Genomic DNA, 23,686 nt, shown 5'->3' with positions numbered 1-23,686 from the left:
CGCAAGGAGGGTCCTCCGCTGAGGACAAGCACTTCCTCTCCAACAGGGCCCCCCCCCTCCAGCAGCGCTCCCCCCACCACCCCAGGTCTGCACCTTCCTGTCTGCCCCAGCCTGGAGAGGCAGCACCGGGCTGACAGTCACACTCTGCGGTCTCTAGGCAGCCTGTGACGAGCATGATTTAGGTTAGCTGGAAACTTTATTAAAATCCAATCTAAGTGGGCCGCCGCTGTGCTCTGTTCTCATTACCCTCCCTCTCCAAAATCAGGCCTTGGCCTCTGTGCCATGCTGAATGTGTCTATAAAACGGAGGGAACAGGCAGCCAACAGCTAAATGGCACTTAATCAGGGGATAATCTGGGCCCAGGTGGACAGTAAATACTTGGAGGGGCAGAATGAAGAGAGGGAGGGGAGAGGAAACAGCAGAGGGGGACGACGACGGGGAGGTTCACATGCATCTGCTGCAGCCTCAGGAGAGGGAGAGGAACTGCCCAGAAGCCCAGGGCCTCTGGCTGGAGGCGAACCTGGGGGACCACGGTTTGAGAAATGGAGGTCCAGAGAGGGGCCGTGACCCTGAGCGGCAGCAGGTGCCACAGCCGGAGACTCATTCTCATCCTGGGCTTTCCTCCCAAGCTCTGAGCTGCCCAACTCGCAGCTATGGACTGGTTCTCTGTTCCTCCTCCAACCTGACCTGAGCCTGTAGGAACCCTCACCTCCAGCCCCCCCGCCTCTGGGCGAACCCCGGCCAGCTGCTGGCTGTGTCTGCAGGGATGAAGGGAAGGGCACGGAGGGAAGAGGAAGAAGGGTGACAAAGCCTGAGGCCAGCCCACCCCAGGGCGCAGGGGCGCCTCCCCGGTGGGGGTGGGGGGGTGGGGGGGGGCGGGAATCGGGCATCAGAGCCAAGCAGGGCAGGGGGTCCCTGAGATGCTGGGCCGAGCATATACCATCTCTAAAGGTCAAAGGCTTCCTGCAGAGTATCCCACTATAACTGGAAAGGCTGGAGACAGGCACGTAGTAATGAGAGGGAGGATGAGGGCACGGGGAGGGCGCTCCCCCCACCCCAAGTCTCTCTCCCTCCCTTCCAAACTCTGAGACAGCCAGTTCACAGCCTCCCTCCTCCCCGCCACAACCAGAATGTTCCAGGCTCTCTGCTGTTCTATTTCAAGATGCGTAACTTAGCTCATTTAGTCCCTATTTCCTGCCCCAATGTCCCCATTTTCAAAGCCAGTGGGTATACCGTCCCACATGGAACAAACACGTCCCCCAGTGCAGCCCGGGATCAAATGAGTCATCCATTTACTCATTCATTCCACCAGTGTTTGTTTACCACCTGCTATGAGCAAGGCCAAGGAAGTGCAGGTGAAAAGAGAAATCAGTGCTTACAACTCCCATCGCCACGTCCCTGTGAGTCACACGCACCCTGGGAAGCGGAGCACGGGAGAGGCCAAAGTCCCTGACATGGTCAGGCTGGTGACCCAGGAGGAGCTCAGAGGTCAACAAGGCCTTGAATGTGAATAAAATCCCACCAGCCCACAAGGTGAGAGGGGGAGCGTTTCAGGCAGAGGGGGCCGAGGCCCAGGCACCTGATGGGCAAGCATGTTCTGGAGACGCCTGTGTGTCCAGCAGGTGGAAGGGGAGCTAGTGAGCGGCTACCGGGCAGGATATGGGGAGGAGGAAGGGATACTGAGCAATGATGCCATCTAGAAGGTCTGCAGCCTGCCTGTGAAGGCTTTGGACACCCTGGAAAGAAGTTTGCACTTTCTTCTAGAAAGACGAAACTGGGAAACACTCGGGAAGTGCGAGGTGACAGCGAGGGTGGCCAGGGCTTGGAGTGGTAGCAGTGGGCTTGGGGTCATTCAGTGAGCCAAGCTCTCCTGAGAGGCAGGTCCTGCTCCCCTCAGACATCCGGGTGGGGACGTCTTGGCTCTGGATCCTGGTGCATCAGGGCCTGAAGCCCCCAGGACCCTGCCACCTGCCACCTGCCACCTTCTTGGCTGCCATGCCCCACGGCTTAGGCAGAAGGGGGTCCCACTGTCTGAGTAAATGTTTACCACCACCCCGAATGGCACCTTTCCTGCCCCTCTCCAAGTGGCCCCCCAGGTCTGTGTCAGGTGGGTGGGCTGTGCCCCGGGGCTAGAAGCTCATCCTGAGAGCTCGTCAAGCACCGTGGGAGAGCAGAGAGAAGCCAGCAACTCCGGTCTCCACACTGCTGGGCTCCAGGGACAAGAAGCTCTCCATTATCTTCCTGAGCTGTTCACTAAAGAAGCCAAGCTTCATCAGAAGAGGAGAAGGGTACTGGTTTTGAAGCTGGGCAGGATGGTGTAATGGGCATACAGTCTCCAGAGGCAGACAGGCCTCCAGCCTCACACCAGCTGTGGGACCTGGGGTATGTGATTGAACTTCTCAGAGTCTCAGCTTTCTCATCTCTAAAATGGGCCTGATGATAGGATTAAATAATTTTGATCAGCCCCATCCCTGGCATGCAATAAATACTTATTAAAAGTTGCTATTATTAGAAGGTTAGATATTTCTGGCCCCCCCAAAACCCAAATCTCACCCCAAACTCTTCTTCCCTTTTAGAGTGTTCCTTCTCACTCCCATCCCCACTCGCTCTACTTCAAAGAATTGCCCCATTTTATAAAAATTTCTTCGGCGAGGGGGGGCTTGCCCTGTCTTTGGGACCACCTGCCAAGCCGCCTTCTCCATTCTCCTTCCCCTGGGGCCCCACGCTGATCTTACACAGCAAGCAATCTCTGGGCCCTCTCCTTGGTGGCTTCCAGGAAAAGCAACACCCGGTACATTTAACAGGGCTGAATAAATAGCGATCATAATATATGTTCAGCCATTAGCCGCATAAGTAATCAAAGATCACTGCCATATGATTCCTGGTTAAACATCATTTGAAACCTAATAAATAAGTGACTATAAATAAAGGCGGCACGCAGACTCGTCCCCTCTGAGCAGCGCAGCCTCTGCTCTCATTTTTAGCCTAAAGGTGCCTCCAGCGCTAGTCCTATGGTTCAATTTCAAGTCTATTTCTCTCTCCCAAATGTCCACAAAGGAAGCCGGCAAGGGTAGGACCAGGAGGAGGGCTCAGGGGCAGCATCTGCCTTCTGCTTCCTTGAAGAAACTGAATTGTCCCAGTGACCCTGGGGGTGGTGAGGGCAACAGACCTTCTTCATGCCTACCTTCTCCCACACCTCTCCCTGGGGGCTTCGTGGCGGGCAGCAGGGCTGGGGGCAAGAAAGGGAGGTGTCTGGTGTGGAGGACAGAGCACAGGGTTGCAGCCAAAATACTCTGGGTTCAAATCCAGGGTCCTCCAGGATCTGCAGGAGTGACCTTAGTCTCGCCCAGCCTCAGTTTCCATCCCTAAATACCAGCCATTATCAACCCTACCTCTGGAAATTGTTGCCAAATGTTAAATACATAATCCATAGGAAGTGACGGGCACATATTAGATGCTCAGTAAACGCAAATGTCATTGTATCTCCTGCACTAAGGCCCTTGGAAGGGCTGGCCCACCATCCTTGCATTAAGCCCGCTTGAGATGGAAGCAGGAGAGGCATCAAGAAGCACAAACAAAACCCAAAATGCCAATGTGCCCGTGGTCCCTGGATCACCATGTCCCCGCTGCTTGCTGACCCTTTAGCACTGGATGCCTCCCTGTTTCCTACTGCCCCATGGTTCCTTCATGTCTGCGAGTCCTGCCCTTCTGTATTTAGAACGGTAACAACATGTGCTCTGTCCTACATGTCCCACAGACGTGAGCCCTCTGCAGGGCACGGTCAGCATTCAGTAAGTACCCAGAGGCAGAGGGACAGGCTGGACCAGCTTCCAGGTCTCCTAATTCCTTGCTCAGAGCAGCACCTTCCTATATCATGGTGCTCCTCAAACCATTAGAGGAAGAAGGATCTGTCCCTTTCTGGAAAGATGACAGGCAGAGTACAAGACAGTCTGCTGAGACTGGGGGACGTTATTGTCTCCGGGCCCTGTGGCAGGAAATAAACACATCACTCCAAGCCAGGCCCAGCAAAGCCTGCGTGACACGCCCTCAGCTAATACTCAGCTAGTAGGTTACTCCTTTAGAACCCTGACGCATTAAATCAACATGATGAAGGGCTTCTTGTTACAGTCTCTCTCTCTCTCTCTCTCTCTGTCTCCCGGCCCTCTCTCCCCATACGGTACAACTGCCGGCATAGTCAGATGGCCATCCTCTGGGGTTCTCTGCACTCATCAAGGAAATGCACTGGCTTTGGTGTTCTGGGTTGCCTGGTTCTCCTGCGAAATGGCTGACCGTAATAGGAGTCAGGCAGCTCGGGCCAAGGATTAGACTGGAAACAGGTTCTAGCGCACTCACAGCCCCCTGCACAAGGCACAGCTCGTGAGAACGCTTTTGAGTGGCTCAGCCTCCCATCTTGGAGGCCGTCCAAGCAGAAGAGCAGAATAATGGCCCCCAAAGACGCCCACCGCCTACTCCCAGGAGCCTGCGAATGTGTTACCTTCCAAGGCAACAGGGGCTTTGCAGATGTGATTAAGGTTACAGACCCTGAGATGAGGAGATTATCCTGGATTGTCCCCGTAGGCTCAATATAATCTCCTGAGTTCTTAAAATCAGAGAGCCTTCCCTGGCTGGGCTACCATGTGACAAGGACTTGACCCCCAGCTCTGAGGGGAAAGAAGGGGGCCACGAGCCAAGGGATGCATCAGACTCCAGAAGCTGGGAGCAGCCTTAACCGATAACCAGCAATAAAACGGAAACCTTGATTTTATAACTGCAAAGTACTGAATTCTGCCAAAAACTCAAATAAGCAGGAAACAGACTTTCCCCTAGAGCCTCCAAAAAGGATACAGCTCTGCCGACATGGTAGTTTTTTACCCAGCAAGAGCCGTGTTGGACATCAGAATTACAGACTGTAAGATAATGAATGTTTCTTGGTGAAGCCACTGAATTCATTGTAATTCATTATGGCAAGCAATGGAAAACTACAGTAATAATAATTATGATTATTAACTATGGTAATAATAATTAATAGAACTACTGATAACTATTATTTATTGACCTATAAATTATCAGGCACCATGCTAACTATTTTGCATAAGTTATCACACGTAAACCTCAACAATCACTCAGGGTAAGTAATGTCACTCCCCTTTTATAGAAGAAAACAGGCGCCAAGTAATTGTCCAGGGTCACATGCTGAAACCGTAATTCAGTTCCAACACTGCTTGTCAATAAAGCCCATCCCCATTCCACTACCATATGACAACATCCAAAAATTATGCTGGCCCCGATGTCGAGCAAATTGTTGCTCTTTTTATAGAATGTATTACTATTTTTTTTAAGGAACAAAAGGAAATGAACTACTGTTTATTAAATATTACTAGATGCACACACCATGTATTTTACGTACCTCCTCTCAGTTAATACAGTAACCTCCCACAGTACACTGCTATCTCCAGTGGACAGATGGGAAATTGAGTGCAAGAAAGGCTCAGTAATTTGCCTAAAGGAATATAGCCAGTAAGGGAGATTCGTACCTATGAATTTTTAATCCAAGAGAGGCGCTGGCTCGTGACCCAAGAGGGAGCCTCCTGCCCCAGGCTGGAACCACAAACCAACAGTGGCAGCCCTCCCAGAGAGCCTTGCCCACCTGTCCTGCTCAAGCCGATGCTCTCTGGGCCCATGAGGAAGAAGCTAATTAAGGATAAGGAGAGCTCCAATAGGAGGGATCACAGATACTTTGACTCATCTCCACCAATGCTACTTACATCCACTTAACAACCTTAATTCCTTGGACATTCTTGGCGTCCAAATTGGCTCTGAAGGGGAAATTTCGTATCAACCACCATTTCCAGGTAAGAGTCCCCTTGGGTTCAGAAACCCTGAGGGCTCCAGAAAGTACAAGCAGCATTCCTTACAGATGGCCTTCGCACAGCTCGCCCCCTTGCTGGGTCTGTTGGCCTGAGACCCCAGGATGGCTGCCTAGAGGTTTGGGGGCCACCCTGAGCAAATCTACTCCCACACAGACCGGCGGCTGCTGTCACTCTGGGCCAAGTCCTTAGCACAGCTTCCTGCTGAGGCCCCCCAGGCTGTGTGCTTCCCTTTTCTGTCATCTCCGGGAAAATCCCCGTTCTTTCATTTATGAGCTGAAAGCTCAAAGTCTCATGTTGTCAGATCCCAGCCACTAGGGGGAATTTACGAGCATTGCCAGCCAAGTGGCATTCCCTGCCCTGCCTGTGTCACTCCCTGCTTAAAAGACCCATACTAGAAAGGATGGGGAAAAGCACATCTGGGGAGACACCACAGGGGTCACAACTTCGTGGAGCTCCAGCCCCGGGCTCTTTAACACAGGTGTCCTTGCACAGGTGACCCTAGGACATCCTACTGCAGGCCCTCAACAGGAGCATTGACTCTGGGGGCTGGGAGCAAAGCCCAGCCTGTGAAGAGCCAGGGGGGTGGGGGGAGTGGGGAGCATTTCACAGGCAGAGGTGGGACCTGGATGGGCTTTCCTTAACCTCTAGAGTGGTCAGCCAGGGCTCGGTGGGAATGGGTCCAACAAGGGGCTTGGAGCCGGAGCAGGAGCTTGTGTTCAATTGGAAGCAGTTAAGAGGAGGGCCTGCCTCTGATCTGGGGGTTGCATACTCTGGAAAAAGAAGAAAAGAGAAAACCCATTTGGAGGAGGGTGACCAGGATGCTGAGAAGGAAGGAATGAAGGCAGTGATGATGGATCTCTGGAAGAAAGGAGATACCAGGAGCTGTGAACAGTGTCTTGGAGCCCAGCGGTGCCATCACTGGGAAGAGCAGACGCCCGCTCTGAATGCTCCTGAGCCACAGGCAGGGCTGGGACAGGAAGTAGAAGACACAGACGGACACACAGATTTGGGCTCAACAGAAAGAAAAGACCAACAGTCAGTCTTCAAAGCAGAATGGGTTAGATCGGGGTCCCTCCCACCATCAGGACTGTGTGACAGGCGGAGTACAGCACTGGGAACATCTGCTGGCAGACAACAGACAGGTACCCTGGCCAGCAAAGGAGGCTGCAGGAAAGAGCCAGAAGCAGGCGGCAGGGTCGCAGCTGGAGGGTGGGTCCAGATTCAGGCCCCTGGACTCTCAGAAGACAGAGACGAGCAAGGCCTGACCATAGAGGCCCAGGGGAGCCTGGGCACTGCTGAATGCCAGAGTGAGGTCTCAGACTTGCCAATGAGACAGAATCTTGGGCACTGCAGCGGCAACCCAGGTGGGGGTGATTAGAAGTCAACGGCCAGGTGTTTGAATCTGAGGGGGACAAAGGAAGACCAGCAGCCAAGATTCACTCCGATGCTGAGTCATTAACTGCTGGCTTGGGCTTCCTCAGAATGAGACTGAGGTTGGCCCCAGGACCTGGAGTTGGCTGCAGGAACGGGAGAACGCAGGACAGGGAGCCAGCAGGGCTGCTGCACTGTCCCTAACAAGGAACACCTGTTCAGAACAGCTTCTGTGTCCGGGGAGACCATCATGGTCTCTGCCATTGAACGGCAGGCGTATGGGACACTCCTTTGGGACCCTCCCTAGGGCTGCATCATTCATTTGTCCGGTAGCTATTCAGCAAGTACTTTCTATACACCAAGCACTGTTGATGTGCTGGAGAAACAGTAGGGAAGAAAACAAAGAGCTTTCCCTGATGGGAGGACGCAGAAACAACCAGGACTGGTTTGCCAGGTGGCCATAAGTGCTAAGGAAAAAATCAAGCAAGTAAGGGGGGGGGGTGTTGTGGGGCAGGGCATGGCCTGCAGGGGGTGACGGCATGGACCAGGCAGGGATCTCGGTGGAGCATGTGTTAGGCAGAGAGCACAGCACGTGCAAAAGCCCTGAGGTGAGCACGTCCTTGCCTCGTCGGAGAAAAAGGCAGGGGATTACTGGGGTCGCCGTTGGTGTGGGTGAACAAGAGTCACCCGGTTAGAGAGGAACTGGAAAAGTAACCCAATAGTGGGGCAGACCGTGAAGAGTCCCATGGGACCCTGTGGCTGTTTTCTTCGACTCTGGGCTGAGAAGGCGCTGGGGAGGTGCACTGACATGGTGCAACTGACATTTTGAAATAATCATTTCTTGCTGCCATTTTGATAAATGAAAGTGACCAGGCAAGCAGGAAGCAGAGAAACCAGGAGAAAGGCTTTGTGGTAACCCAAGTGCGAGATGATACAGTCTTAGAACAGGAAAGCAAGAAAGAAGTGGTAAGAAGTGGCTAGTCTCTGGGTATAGTTGGAGAGAATTTTCTGATGGAAAAGATACAGGATGTCAGAGAAAGAGAGGATGCAGCGTGACTCCAAAGGTTGGCGCCTAAGTCAGAAAAGAGGGGGTAGCATATTCCAGTGTGTGGAATGGGGGAGAAAGGAGGAGCGGCAGGCTGGAGGGAAACATCCAAACCTTGACTTTGGGTATGCCAAGTCTGAGTTTCTCTCAGACATCCACGTGGGGATGGTGAGTCGGCGCAGGAGTCCGGCATTGCGGGAGAGGTCGGGGCGGGAGCTGAGAAGACGGGAGCCAGACGCACGTAAAGCCCCGAGCCCGAGGGAGATCACTAGGGGCGGGTGAGGAGAGAGGTGTGTCAGCAGCGAAGCCTGGGGCACATCCCTATCCAGAGGTCAGGGAGACAAGAAGGAATCAGCAGAGGACGCTGGGAGAGAGTAGCCGGCGAGAAGCGCAAGAACCAAGATGGAGCGTGACCAGAAGCCAAGAGCAAGAAATGTTTCCAGGGAGAGGGAGTGAGAGGCTACATCAATGCCAGTGAGATGAGGCCTCGGGACTGACAACCGGATGCGGTCCGGCGGGCATCCTGGTGGGGATGATGTTAGAACGGGAGGAAGCCGCACGGAGAGGTGAGAAGACAGGGGATGCGGACAGCTTTGAGTCGGTAATTCTCTTGCAGAGTTTCTGTGTAAAGGGGAGGAGAGACATGGGACGTTAGCTGAAGACAGATGTGAGGCTGGGGACGTTTTAAGATGGGAGACCCTTCGGATCCCTTAGCCAGGACCTGGGACCAGCACCGCAGTGTGCAAAGTGCCCCTTGAGGGTGGAGAAGACAGACTTCCGTCTCTCAAAAGCTCTTAGGCTCCTGGGCTAGATGGAATTCAAACAAGGGAGAGGTGGGTGCTCGTCAGTGAACACAGTGCAGCGCACATATGAGCATGTGCACGACTTGCCCCTGGATAATTCTGGAAGCAAGAGTTTCCCAACCAGGTGCGGAGTCCCAGTGCCCAGAAAAAGATGAATTTAAAGCAGGCTTTAGAAAAAGGGGAAAGATAGCATTTGCTGGAGGAGTGCAGAAAAGCTAGGGCCCGGGCAGGGGACAGCTGCCGGATGGAGACAGGGTGGCCCCAAAGTCCTCTCCGTCATCCCAGCTGTCACTGTCCTGGCACTTACTGCACACCTGATGCGGTTCGAAGGACTGTCTCTGGGGTCAATTATTGAACTCTCGTGAGAGCCTGAGCTGGGGACTGCTCTTATCCCATGTTATGGATAAAGAAATTAAAGCACCGAGATATTAAGTGCTTGCCCAAGGTCATTCAACCTCACAATAAAGAGTGGAGCTCAGATGCAAACCCAGGCAGTCTGATTAGAGTTCCTGCTCTGGCATCAACCCCACACGATGCCAGAGCCTTCCAGAGCCAACCCCAGTGCTACCCAGAACACATCTGGCTCCCTTTTCCTCTTGCCCTCCATGCACCCATCAGTTTGGAATAGCCACAGACATCTGGGAGGGTCTGGGTGGAAAAGGCCAGGAGGAGGGGACACTGAGGGACCCTCTCGTGGCCCACCACAAATGGCCACTCAACCCCAACACATGGAGGGAGGGAAGGAGGGAGAGGAGCTGAGGGGATGTGGCTAATGTCTGCCCCTGGGGTAGAGTTTCAGAATGGACTTCAGACCCTCTCCTCTGAGAAGGGTCATGCTAACAGAGAGAATCTCAACTCCCATCAGGAGTTGTGGTGAAAGAGCCCCCATTAGGGCTGTGGTGCCTCCTGAGACCAGCATGGTCTCCCCAGGCATGCCAACAGAGGTGCAAGCTGAGCACCCCCTACCCACGCCAGTCTGGGCTCGCTTCCCTCTCCACAGCCCTCCTCATCAATGTGAGCTCAAACGGGCCTCACCAACCCAGCCGCCGTGACAGCTGGGCGCCATGACTCAGCTCGATAGAAAGAAACCCACAGGGAGACACAGCAGTACACTTGAGCAGTCTTACAAGTGTCTACAGCCTCCTGATACCCAGGGCTCCCCTGCAGCCGTGGCCCAGGCCCCATCAAGTTGACACAGAATGTGTGTCTACTCCTGCAGAGACCAGAGAGAGAAAGCGCGACCACTGTCGTTCCTGGAGCCAAGCTGCAAGGCTGTGAGCGGGATGTGGGGGCTCTGCCGACGCACACACGTGTATCCCACGGGCACTCGGACACTCGGCTCACACACACTCAGCAGCTCCCACCATCCCCCCATGCTTCTCCAGCTCCCCGACTCGTGGCCGCAAGAGGAAGGGAAACACGCAAACAGGTCTACACTGACTAAGGAGAAAGGATCAGGAGGGCTATCTTGTCTTATCTGCCCTGTCCAAGCATCTGGGGCCAGATGGGGTCAGGGCTTAAGTTAAGCAGATGGCTGCCTCCATTCTAAGCCCTTATTGATGGTCGTTAATGAGGACACAAGGATAATGAAATGTCTCCCTATGGACATATGAACACAGACCAAAGTATGCTTCCACAGAATCCCAGGTTCAAAGTGGCCTTCGAGGTAACATGTCCAACCCCCGGCTTTGAGGCTGAAATCCTTGTCCCATCCCTGTGGCCACCTCCAGCTGTGGGGGCCTCTGTCCCCAGAATGGCTAATCCCGTCTGCCTGATGGACAGTTTTTGACTTCTCAGCCCAATTTCTCTCTATAATTTCCACCGTCCCCACACATACCTGAAACCACCACAGGGGGAAGAAAATAGAGCTTGCTAACCAGTCACTCCCCATTTCAAGACTTTTGTAAACCATCTCACAGAGCTGAAGACAGGTTTCCAAAAGTCTGACGTGATACGGTCATGGCTGTTCTCCCAGACCAGGTGCGTCTCTGCCCGGCTGGGCTTCACCCACCAGAGCAGCAGCTCCTCTCAGGCACGTGCAGAGGGGCAAAATGAGAGCCCAAGGGAAACCAGGCCATTCTAACACAAGGGAACCCAGGCAGCCACACACCAAAACTCATCTGAAAATCAGCTCTATTCTCTAAAATAGAACTTTTAGTTACAGAACAAGAGCCCCATTCCTTGGCTCTGATATCCCTACTTCTGGGACCTTTCCCAGCTTTCTCCCAAAGATCCTTCACGATCTGTTTAAGAAAACACAACATTTGCTACCATTACTTGCCTATTCTCTTTAGCTCAGCCAGATTTCAGGAGGTCTTGGTGACAGTGTACAGGCCTCCAGTGGCTTGCAGTTCCACCGAGCAAGAACGTACCGCCAACAGGCTATTCAGGACCCCGCCGCCTTAGCTGTGCCCCAACTCTGCTTCCCAGAGCTCCTCTGCTAACCCACCTGGGACATGCCTGCTCCCCTCCTCCCTTGGAGAAGCTTGGGCAGGTCACAACCTCTGTGAACCTCAGGACCTTCCTCCATTAGATGGGCTCACTCCCACCTGCCTTGCAGGTTGCTGGGGAAATTGAGCTAACACAGGTGTGAGAATATATTACATACCACAAACCATGGCACAGAACTCTCCAGATGGCTGGGAGTCAGGAGCTGTGGCATTGCTGGAGGGGCCCTTTGCTGGCTTACTTCACCTAATGGGGACCCCCAGTTTTCTTTATCAGTAACATGAAACCCACCCAAACCAAACTCAATCCTCACATCTCAGCAGAAAAGACTACAGCCTGAAGTCATACTGCACCGATGGGCTCTGGGAAGGTGGAGAGAGAATTCAGACTTCATGAAAGCATCCTGTGTAGCACTCTTGGAAGAAGGCAAGCTGCAGGTGAAGACAAATGATGACATCATGGGCCGAGGGACTCCGCACAGCACCCTGGCCGGGTGGCCTACCTAAACACAGCTGACCTCCCTCCCCCCGACTACAGGTGTGGCAGCAGGCGTGGTGGGGGAGCAGGGAGAGACAGCCTGGCGCAGGCACACATGCTTATAGACACACACCCACATAGATGTCTTGATCTTTCGGTAAAATATCTACTCTTTTAATTACGCATGTTGCTCACTTATCGTTAAACGACACTGTTTGGTGTTTTTGAGCATTGACCGATTTCTGGGGAGAGAGACATCCAAAAACGGACCTATCAAGCTCCACCTTCAAAACCGTGCCATCAGGTCACACATCTAGCAAACATTAGGTGGGCACGACTCTGGGGCAGGCACTGGGTTAGACCCAGGAATACAGACATCATAAAGACAGACACAGATCCCCTAAGGTGTTCAGCAGGGGAGAGATCTGTGTCCCAGAAATCTTTCCATATTCCCTCTCTAGATGACAGATGAAGGAGAAAGTCATCAATTTCTATTTGTCACTAATATGAAAGACCAATTGATTGCCTACCTGCATGACTCAGTTTGGAAGAGAGATGACAAGTTACGTGCCCATCAAAATTCCATAAATCACATCATGTGGTAAGATTATTGAGGGGAGCCCACTCCTCAAAAAAAACAAAAACAAAAAAAACAACCCATGGTGAATCCTTTCTTTGCAAGACACAGAATTTTGCTGGTATATTTGGATCTCGGTGTGTCAGATATATTTAATACACAGCAGAAGAGAATGAAAAAAATGGTGTTTTTAATTCTTCCCTCTTCCCTCCCCCAGTACTCTTATTATCTCCATCTTTATAACATTTGAATATTCTATGTTTAATGTTCTCTGTACAGGACTTGGAACTCACTGGGGGAAACCAACCAAGTAAAAAATGGTAGTTGTAAAGTGCATGGGTGTCCTAGTAAGGCAGAGCGTCAAATAAATCCAGGTTCCTGCTGCTTTACCAGCCAGGAAACTCTGAACTTGAGAGAGACACAACTGCTCCCACAACCTGCTCATGTGTCTCCTGAGCCCCAAGCCCATCAGGACTTCTGTGCCCCATGAGCAAGCCTCTCAATTCCCCAGGCCTCAGTTTCCCCGTTGGTCAGATGGACTTTCTCTGTGCCCTTGGGAAATGATTTGCAGGTAAAAGAATCCACGGAGAGCTGGAGAAGACATAAGGCCAAGACTCCCTCTGATAATTCCTTTACTGGGTAGAACACGGTGTCGTTTACATGTGTGTTTTGATAATGGGGTCACCCTTATGTCTCCAGGTGTACAGCTGCGGTGGCCCAGGGTAGAAAGAGACAGCTTTGGTGATAGGTTCCAATTTCTTACACGACCTTGTGAGATCTTTCAACTCCCCAAGGCTTCCTGTCTTCATCTTAAACATCAGGTGGTTAATTCTGCCATGGACATTGCCGGATATACGTGAACTACGAAGCCCGGGTCGTGGGAGAGAGGAAGGCCTTTTTGAGTGGGAGGGGCTCTGGTGATTATTACCGCGCCTCCAAGTCCTCAGTGCTCGGCACAGAGTACTCAACAAACACCTGTCGAGGGCACTGGTAAATGGGTAGTTGACTCACTGTATCTACTGTCACAGCCAGCATCAGAACCCAATGAAGAGCCTCAGCCCATTCTTGTTATGTGTTCCAGAGAAGACCGAGCACATTTTCTCCTCCTTTTCCTCCTTTGTCTTCCCCTTCCTGCAGTCAGTCTACCCCTTCAAGCATACGCAAGACCAGAGGACCGTATGTTAAAACAAAGATACTGAATGTGTTCTTGGGGAACGTGGTCTTGCAAGGGGCTACGGATCTGTCCACACACCCAGTGACTGAATCTGAGCAATCCATTCACATACGTGGAGTGTGTCCGGTGGCTAGTTGCCCTTGGAGTTCACAGTCTGGTGATAAGTAGAGCATGACCCAGCAGGTGCTGGAACAGGTGTTAAGTACCAGGGAATGGGAAACATGGCAGGAAAAAGATGATTTCTCCCCGGACGGACAGGGAGATCATGAGAAAGGACAGCCATTGAAGCTTGGGAGAATAGTGTTGGGGGAGGAAGAGGAGGAGAGGGAGGGGGGAGAAGGGGTAGTTGCGGTAGGAGTTTCTGGAGAAGGAAGTGGGGGGAGGCAAAGTGGGAGCAGTTTTCCAGGAAGAGAAGCCAGAATGGGGAGAGCAGCTCCCCTGCACGGGAGGGAGGAGGGGAAAGCCCAGAGCAAAGCCTCCTGGTCTATTTGGGTAACAGTGATTAGTAGTTCACGGGGGCTGAAACGGGGGCCAAGGAACGAGTAACAGGAGGCAGTCTAGAAAGCTGACAAATACTTACTGAGTACTTCATGTGTTCGGGGCAAAGCTAACATTTGCTAATGTCAGGAATGGGGTGGAAGAAAAGCACCAGAGACAATACCGCGGGTGGCCAATCTCCTCCCCAGCGGCCGGTGAGCCTGCAGGTGGGGGGCCAAGCGAGCAGGGCAAGAGCGGTCAATGACTAGTGGCTCTAGCGTGGGCTGCCACCAGCCCGGCCACCTACTTGCAACATCCCCTTGGGGCCTCCTTCCCCATATGTGAAATGAGCGGCTTGGAGAATGGGATCTTCAGAATCCTTCATCACTCTAAGAGAAGACGACAGTCCCTCCAAGTACTAGAGGGCGGGAGAGATGGGGTGGGGTCCCCTTCTGAGCATTTATTAACTTGTGGCTCCCACAGTCATCACTCAGAGAACCCAGAGGGACAGAAGCAAAATCAAAAGACATTTTCAGAAGACGGATGACTGAAGGGGGCTGACATATGTGTGAGAGTTTGGGGAATTTATGCGGGCAGCCTCACGGTCATAAATAAAATCCCTTTCTCTTACCCAAAACCTCATTCGGGGGGTAAACACCGGGCACCGTAATAGACAATTTGGCTGGATCTCCCGCCCCGCACCTCACTTGAATGAAAAACAGCAGTGCCCGGGCAGCGTAATGGGTTTGGCCGTCTCTTTGCAAACATCCACACTGTCACCGGTGGAGGAGCAGGGCTGAGGACAGAGCAGGGCTGAGGACGGAGCAGGCGGGGCAGTTCATCTCTGGGATTCCTCATCCTTTCTGCAGCCTCACTCTCTCCGCTATCTCTCCTGAGGCTGAGGAGTTTGGGAGGAACCCCGAAAGCACCAAATGCAGGGAGAAGTGACCCTTGGAAAGGGGCAAGGGGAACCACAGCCCTCCCTTTCCCGTGTGCCTCTGGGGGCCGCGGGAGACGCCAGCCCCACCAGCGTCGGTTCGGCCCGTTCTGCTCAAGGCTGCCTGCTGCCAAGCTCAGCTACTTGTTTTCTTGACCTACTTCTCCTCCCCTCCCCGCCCCACTCCAGATCCCCTCTGGAGCCCACAGTAATTAGCACCTTTCTGTTCATTAGGTTCAGAAGACTTGAAAAACCTCCTGGCTTCCAGGATAACCAAGGAGACGGGGGAAACGGGTCCCGGCATTGCAGGCTTTTGGTTTTGCCTTTCTTTTCTGTCCCTTTGTTGGCTTCACTCTGCTTCCTGGCCTCTGTGTGAGAGGAGGCCCGGTTTGACCTTGCCAGCCAGCAGGGCGCCTGGCTGGAGATGGGCTGAAAGTGGCCTGGCGTGAACCAAAACAGAGGGCCAACAGCATCTTGACAGCACTGGACAAGCAATGCTCCAGGAGTGGGTGCGGGAGCAGGAGGGGTCCCTTTGAAGCCCTCCGTTGTCAGCGTCGCAGCCAAGAGAAGGATCTGTCAGCTCCACTTTCTGTTCCCCTCCTGGAGAACCGGTGTCAGGAGAGCCAAGGCCGTGAGGCGCTGCCGTTTCTGGCTCAATCCCTTTCCGCTTCCCATTAGCGACAAATGGAAATTGATGGGTTACCGCTTTATCCGCTCATTTAGAGGGGGAGAAAACCTCGCAGCAAACGCTGAATAACTGTAGGCATCTTATAAATTAAGCATCTTAAGGATACGAACCGTTTTGCATTGCTCCTAAGCAGAATTAAATTAGGTTTTGAAGTTCGGTAAAAACGAATGGGGAGAGGGAGGGAAGATTTTGTTTTTAATTCCTTGCTTTAAAGCATGCAGAGTGGTGAGCTGAGGGCAGGGAGAAGGGAAGAACTAAGTCACCTGTCTGCATTTCTGATTCCAATCAGCCACTGTTGCATATGCATGGAGAAGTGGGCCCAAGAGTCCACACGGGGCAGCCCGGAGACCTGCAGCTTGGCCTCTGGCCCACGGTGAGGGCCTAGCCCGGGTCGTAGCTTCTGGCCTGCCTCTGCCCGCCCCCCCGGGGCCTCCTGCCCACCACCAGCAGGCCAACCTCTAGGACTCTGGACCAGTCCTGTTGCAAGCGGCTTAAAAGCCAATCTCCTAGGACTCGGCGTCAAGATACCTTCCCTCTCGATCAGCCTCTAACACTTTTAAGTTCAGGTCTAGGATCTAGGATCCTGCCTTATTGGCAGTATCCACTTCCCTCACTCCCCACCCCAGTCTGGGAAGAGGGGCATCCCATGGGTACCTATCTGCAGAAGCTGCCTAGATTTGAGTCCTTCTGGGGCTCTTGTCTCACCTTGCCCCAGGGGTCCTGATGTTAACTCAGCCTTCTTACGACCAATAGCCCATCCACCTGGGCTTCTCACTGCTGTACCCCAACCCACCTGTCCACACTGACCCCGTTCCCCATATATACACAATCCCCCAATCCATGACAGCCCACATCAGTCCTGGGCCATCAGATGGACCAACCGCACAGTGCACACTGGCATAAACTCTCCTTGTCCCTGCAGTCAGGGCTGTTTTCATATGACCCACATTAGCAGTGCCCGAGCCTATAGGGAATGAGGCTCATGCCGTCGTGGGGAAGAAGAGGCACCTGGCTTCCCAGGCACTCCTGTATTCCCAGGGGAGAAAGGCCTTGCTCCGGGACCAGGGCTGCTGCTGGCACAGGGAGCAGCACAGCCCCTGCCTGTCCCTAGAGTGGGCGTCCCCACAGCAGCAAGGCCAGGGGGAGAATGTTGGCCACTGCAGTAGCCTTGCCTCCCTCTCTAGAACCAGGCCAGGGAGAACCGACACACCATGTCAAGGGCCCTGCCAAGCAGCCGGCCAGGGCCCCTGAGAGCTCTCCCTGACTAGATCTGAGGCACACTCTCCAGGAAGCCTTCTTGGATTGATCAGATACCAGGAGAGGTAATTTCTTCTCTAATCTCCAGCCCTGGATTTAAAATCCCCACAGTCATGCCCACCCTCCTGCTTCACCCTTCGTGTGCCAGGCCGAGTCCGCCACAAACTGGAACAGGGATTCCGCGTCTCTGTTCTCCTCACAAGGGGGCTGGACAGACTGACCACCAGCAGGATCAGAGCTGTGAGCCCGGCCCACCCCCACCGCTAGCCCAGCTTAACTCAGGGAGGGCACAACACACAAGATGTCCCCCACGAACACCCGGGCTCCAGGCGGGGGCATCCCCCAGAGCTGGGCTGCCCCACTTACCAATTCTCAAGGAGTGCGGGCTGCAGGCGACCATCACTAGCCACGCGGGAAGCAGCACCAAAGGCGCCGAGAGGCGGGGCATCTTCTATAAATCCTCATGGAGCCCTCTGCTGGTCTGGGCATGACATAACTCTGCGGGAGAGCGGCGGGAGGGAGCAGGTGAGTCTGACGCCCCTGCCAGGTAGCCACCCACCCAGCCCTGCGACCAAAGCTGCCCCGTGGGGAGGGTTCTCAATCCCCTGCAGAACCACTGGCAGGGAAACCTCCAGGCCAGCTCCAGGCCAGCTCCTTAGTCCTTGCTCCTGAGGCCAGGCCCACAGAAGGCTCATGTTCTAACCCCAGCCCCCCCGATCCAGCTGGGAGTTTGGGAGAGTAACTCTTACCGAATGATGTAAGGGGCTCCACGATTCTGAAATCTCTAACTGGAATGAAAACCTTCATCTGCTCTTGAGAAACAAGAGCCATGAGTGAGCCGAAGAGGAAGGGGTGGCAGTGAGGGGAAGGGGCGAGGTTCAAGTCCTACTCCTCCACATGCTAGCAAGGTGGCCTTCAGGAGGACTGTCCTTGACCCCTCAGCTCAGTTTCCTCGCAGGTAAAACTAGCCTCGTGTCTCTCAGGTGGGAGAGCTGAACCACAGACCAAGATAACAGGGGAAAAGCAGCTGCGCTCAGGCCTGGCCTAAAGAATGAACTACACACCATCAGTCCCTCCCTGGCCCAGATCGAGAGGTCCATTCTCAGTAAAAACTGAGGGTAGAAGCACACAAACCAGGTCATCAGCTGGTTTCCGCATCTGCTCCTGCTACCTGAGGGAAATGACCCCCTCCCCATCCTTTCTCCACCAATCTCCATTCCTCCTGGGGCCAATGCGCCTGGTGTCAAAACCAGAGCCTTGGAGAGGACTGCCTCCCCTGAGGCAGCATGGGTACTGTCCCCTCCCTGAGACCACCAACACCCTGAGAACAGAGTCTGCAGCCTGCCAGCCACACACCATCAATGGGGTCAAGTCAGAGCTAGTAAGCACCTGGATATGCTAGCCCCTGGTCACCACTGATTAGGAAAGTAGTATTAAAATTATTCCTTCCCCCACCCAATCCAGACAATTCAACAGAAAAATGGGCAAAGACTAGAACAGACAGTCCACTAATAACTGCATCCAAAAGCCTATAAACGTTGGAAGAGGGTCTCAGCATCCCTGGGCATCAAAAAATGCAACTTCAAACCATAGTAAGAAACCACTATACACCCACCAGAATGACTTTTTTAAAAAGACAATGTCAAGTGTTGACAAGGATGTGGAGCAACTGGAACTCTTGTATGGTGCCAAGGCAAGTGTAAGTTGATAGAACGGATTTGAAAAACCGGTCTTTATGCTCCCGAAACCCAGAGCTTTACCAGTACCGTAGGGACACTGCAACCCCACAATAAGCCTATCTCCAACATAATATATGTGCTCAGATGTCTTAGAGATGTATTAGAATGTTCATAGCAGCACTTTGCACTTCCCCAAACTGGAAACTACCCAGCTGTCCAGAGGCAGAACAGAGAAATACAGTGTATATCCACACAACAGAAGGTTCCATGGAAATGAAAATTAATCATCAACAACCACGTGTTGAGATTCAGGATGAATCTCATGAACATAATTTGACCAAAAGAAACTAGGAACAGAAGCATACATGCACACATACGACATGATTCTTTCTATAAAAAGTATAAAAAACTGGGGTGCTTAGGTAGTTCGGTTGGTTAACTGTCTGCCTTTGGCTCAGGTCATGATCTTGGGGTCCTGAGATCAAGCCCCTCATCAGGCACCCTGAGGCAGAGAATCTGCTTCTCCTTCTCCTTCTCCCTCTCCCCCTGTTCCTGCTCACTCGTGCTCTCTCAAATAATTTTTTTTTTTAAGAAAAGTAGCATAAAAAACTGTTAGAAGCCTTGTTGGTGGGTACCCTTGGGGTAACAGGAAGGGGCATGTGGGGTCTTCTGGAAGTGCTGACAATGTCCTGTTGCTTTCTCTAGGCACGATCCTGAAGATACAGCACCAAGGCCCCCTGCCCAGCACAACTCCCTGAGCTGTGTACTTAGGATTATATTCACTTTTCTGTGTGTGTGTGTGTGTGTGTGTGTGTGTGTGTTGCACACTTCAGTAAGTCTTTGTTTAAGCATCACACACTTGATGTTCCAGCAACACCCAGTACCAGGCAGCTCCCTGTGCACCCCTGGTTCCCTCTGCCTGATGCTCCTCTCCCCGACCCCTGCCATTTGCCAGGATCCAGAGCCCCTCTATGTGCCGCTGTGACAGCCTATGCTGATTCTTACAGCTTTTCCTCCCATTGCTGGGAGAAATAAAATATTTCTGTTTATTTTATTTCTCACATTGCCATGTGCCCACACATGGAACCAGTGTGGGTTTCTTAAGGTCAAGGACAAGTGCCAGCCTGCTGTTGATTCCCTAGTCTACTTATACACAACAGGTGTGCAGGATGAACTTGTTCAATGAATAGAAGGGCTCAAGCCATCACCTGCTATTAGGAGTCAGAGGTAAAGAAAGGTAAAGGACTGGGGCACCTGGGTGGCCCAGTGGGTTAAAGCCTCTGCCTTCAGCTCAGGTCATGATCCCAGGGTCCTGGGATAGAGCTCCGCATCGGGCTCTCTGCTTGGCAGGGAGCCTGCTTCCCCCTCTCTTTCTGCCTGCCTCTCTGCCTACTTGTGATCTCTGTCTGTCAAATAAATAAATAAAATCTTTAAAAAAAAAAAAAAAGAAAGAAAGGTAAAGGACTAAGACAAAGGCAACTCTGCTGTTGGCAAATCAGGCCCAGAATCTCCATCCTATCATTCATGGATGTTGATGTAAGGACAAATTACAGCACACACAGTCTCCAGAGAAGCCTGACATTCTGACTCGCTATGGATAAAGTTGATTGTCCAGTGATGGTCCCCCCACTGGAATGCAAGCTCAAACAAAGGGGGGGTGGGGCAAGGAGCAGAAATCTTGTTCGTCTGTCTTCTCGGGGCCCAGAACAGGGCCTGGCATATATTAGAGCCTCAATAAATATGTGTTGAATGGATAAATGAATCAGCTGTCAAAGAGGAAAGAACTGTAAAAATCTGGTTAGGCTGTATAAAAGCAATACTAACTATAATCATTTATGTCAAATGCCTTCCATTTATGCCTGATCAGCACGCCACTCGGTAATTATTATTCAGACTGCTAAAGAGGTGTCAGATTAGCCTGTGTAAATTCTATTTGATGACACAACTACACTCCTTCCATGCAGGCCTGCCTCCCATCGTTCGTGGCCATGAAGCCTAGCTGACTCTGGAGACCGCACATAAGGACAGCAAGGACGGAGGTCCTGGGCTGCTCTGGGGCCTCGACTGTATGATCTGGGGCACAGAGATGAGAAATAATCTCTTCCCAAACCTTACAGGAATCAAAAGAACCATGGTGTTTCATGATTGTAAGGCTCGTTGGTTTGCAAAATTCTTTCCACCGTCTCTTTCTGCTTTAATCCACAGGAAAATCTCAATCACACCAAGGAAGCAGAATCCAAGAAAGGGGAAGGACCTAGCTCAAGGTCACCTAGACATTAGGAGGCAAAGCCCCAGACAGCCAGGTCTCTGACTCCACTGGCCTTTCTTATATAGCTTTACTGTGTGTACATAAGAACAAGAGAGGAAGCTTGCAGATTCTTCATCAAAAAGCACAAAGAAATCTGAGGTCTTATTTTCATTTTAATGTTTAGATGAATCTGGTCTTAGAACCAAAGAGGGCAGCCTTTATCAACTAAAAGTATCTGAATAATTTAGGGAGGAAAAAGAAACGATCCTGAAGATACAGCACCAAGGCCCCCTGCCCACGAACATTGTCCCCCGTGGGGAGCTCCTCTCCTCCTGTGGCTCCTTGCCACCTGCATGGTGTGGCTTCATCTCATGCCCAGGGCCCTGGCATAATACAGCTGCGTCCCGCAATTCTGAGCACCTCAGACACACTGCATCCTAGACAAAGGGTAACCTCTCCCCCTACCCCTCACACCCATCAGCTGCTTCTTCTCTCTCCTCCATCCTCTTAGGCAGCACCACACCCCACTCATCATCCAAGCCAGAAAGATGGTTCCCATCCCACACACCATTCTGATCAATCACCCCATCCCAACTGCTCTGCCTCCTAAAGCCCATGACTGTCTCTGTATCCCCATGGTCTGTCACCCTCATGCCACCCCCATCCAGATGTCTCTCAGCAATGACCTGGACTCTGGTCAGAGCAGCCTTCCTGGCCTCCCTCCCTTGGGTCTTTCCTTCCCTCCCAGGGTGGTTCTCCATTCAGCTGTGTGGTGGGGATTCTTACTAAAATGCAAACATGATAACGACATACCCAGGCTCAGTCTCCCCTGACTCTGTCCTGCCTCCAGGATCAAGGGCAAACTCCTCAGTCCCACAGGCAAACCCTTCACGAGCTGGATCCTGCTCACTTGCCCTTGCCCCCCAGCCCATTGCACCTCAGGTTCCAGCAAAATCTGAGCCCTGATTTTCCCAATATGCCACCTGTATGAGAGCTCCCACGTGGGATGTGACCTGGACCCCCAATGGCCTGGGGACAGTTTTCTACAGGTTCACTGCAGTATCTCCCTTCTGAGGCTTTCTGTGATCTCTTCCCCATATGCTGCCACCACACCTGGAACATTCTTCCTCATGGCACTAGCCAGTTACAAGAAGGCTGTCTGCCTGCAGAACCATCAGCAGTGATGGGAGGGACAGTGACAAGTACCTAGCATGCTACTTGGCACATAGTAGGTGCTCTGTTAATATTGGCCAAATGAATCAATGAACAGATGACATCTAAAAGGCATTGACTTGGGCATCTTGCTGGCTCAGCAGAGCATGTAACTTTTGGTCTTGGGGTCATGGATTCAAGTCCCACGTTGGGGGTAGTTTACTTAAAACAGTAAAGGGGTCATTTAAAAAAAAAGACATATGTTCAGTTTATACCAATATGAAATAAATTGCCAATTGATTTGTACATTTTGTATATTTGCTGTAGGTCACACAATCTAAGGGGAAATCACAGTGTAGATCCGGGCAAAGAGGAATCACAGCATGGGGAGGGAAGCAAGCAGGAACTGAGCGCCTACTAGCAGGCACTGTCCAGGCCCTGGCGCTCACAGTCAGGGAAGGGACAGCACTCCCATGTCCAGGAAGCTGGATGCCATGATTACAGACAATGAAGGAAAAGTTCAGGATGCTATGGAGTGTGTGGCAGAAGGACCTCATGTGGTGGGAAGGGAAAGCTTCCCTGGGGACAAAAGGTTCGACCTGAGTTAGCCAGGTCTCTTAAAGGGGACACAGTGAGCAGGGAAAAGATTCCCAGAGGAACAACCCGGGGGAGACCCAGAGGCCTCTAGTGAAAGCCTGCAGTGTGCATTTCGGAAACGGCAGGGAGTCCAAGAGAATGGAAAGCTGAAACATCTCTGTCTCTTGCACTTTTGCTGCTCTTTTCCAGCAGAATTTTAGTTCAAAGCAGGTATCTAAGCATGACTTTGGCTCTCTGGGGGGTCTTTGTCCCCATGTAACCAGAGCTGGGCCTCACTCCTGGACTTTTGGGAACTTGGAGGGCAGAAGGTTGACATGTAGCCCTTTCCTGTGTCACTGAGGGCACCGCTCTGGATGACATGGGATAACCCTGCTGATCAGGCCACACCAGGATGGAAGTCAGGCCAGTGGGGGTGGCTCTGGACCTTACTGAAGGAACACTCTCGAGGGGCTTACTTCCTTCAAAGCCCACCTCCTCGTCAGGAACAAGGGAGCAGTGATGCCTACCTCACAGGCTGATGAGCACCAGGAGAGCGGGGAACACGTTGGAATTTTCCACCTGTATCTCCAATGCCTAGCACAGGCTGGCACATAGTAGGCACTCAAAAATATCTGTGGAAATAATGAACGAATCCAGTCAGATAACATACGTGGAAAAGGCTCTGGCAGCATGAAGTCTTTACCCGTGACTGACGTTTGGAGCACTTGCCCAGGAGGAGCCTACAATCTAGAGCCCATTTCTCCATGGCACAGGCTGTCCTGGGAAGCTCTGGTGGCAGGCAGCGTGTGACGCCCACTGTTCTCTGAGCACAGGAAGGATGTGCTCCGGGAGGAGATGGGCTCTACTGTTTACCTACCCAGGAGCAGTTTCCTCACACAAACACCAA

At 52.4% G+C, this 23,686-nt stretch overlaps 1 protein-coding gene across 6 annotated transcripts in view; it reads right to left on the bottom strand.

Moving 5' to 3' along the window:
- GRIK4 (glutamate ionotropic receptor kainate type subunit 4) overlaps positions 1-23,686 on the bottom strand; it is a 410,487-nt gene that overhangs the window by 268,608 nt on the left and 118,193 nt on the right. For 4 of the 6 annotated variants that reach the window (XM_082683693.1, XM_082683690.1, XM_082683689.1 and 1 more), the window contains 2 exons: positions 23,307-23,411; positions 17,491-17,622 (listed from right to left, as the gene is read on the bottom strand). In XM_082683693.1, the coding sequence (XP_082539819.1) occupies positions 17,491-17,572 (82 nt within the window). In that variant the 5' untranslated portion in view covers positions 17,573-17,622; positions 23,307-23,411. Of the gene's footprint in view, positions 1-17,490; positions 17,623-23,306; positions 23,412-23,686 lie in introns of those variants that run through there. The other 2 variants (XM_082683692.1, XM_082683694.1) reach the window with 2 other exon arrangements.

Source organism: Mustela nivalis, assembly GCF_964662115.1.
Source record: "Mustela nivalis genome assembly, chromosome: 9".
Classification (NCBI taxonomy): domain Eukaryota; kingdom Metazoa; phylum Chordata; class Mammalia; order Carnivora; family Mustelidae; genus Mustela; species Mustela nivalis.
Note: the sequence above shows the minus strand (reverse complement) of the source record. Positions and strands in the feature narration are given on the sequence as shown.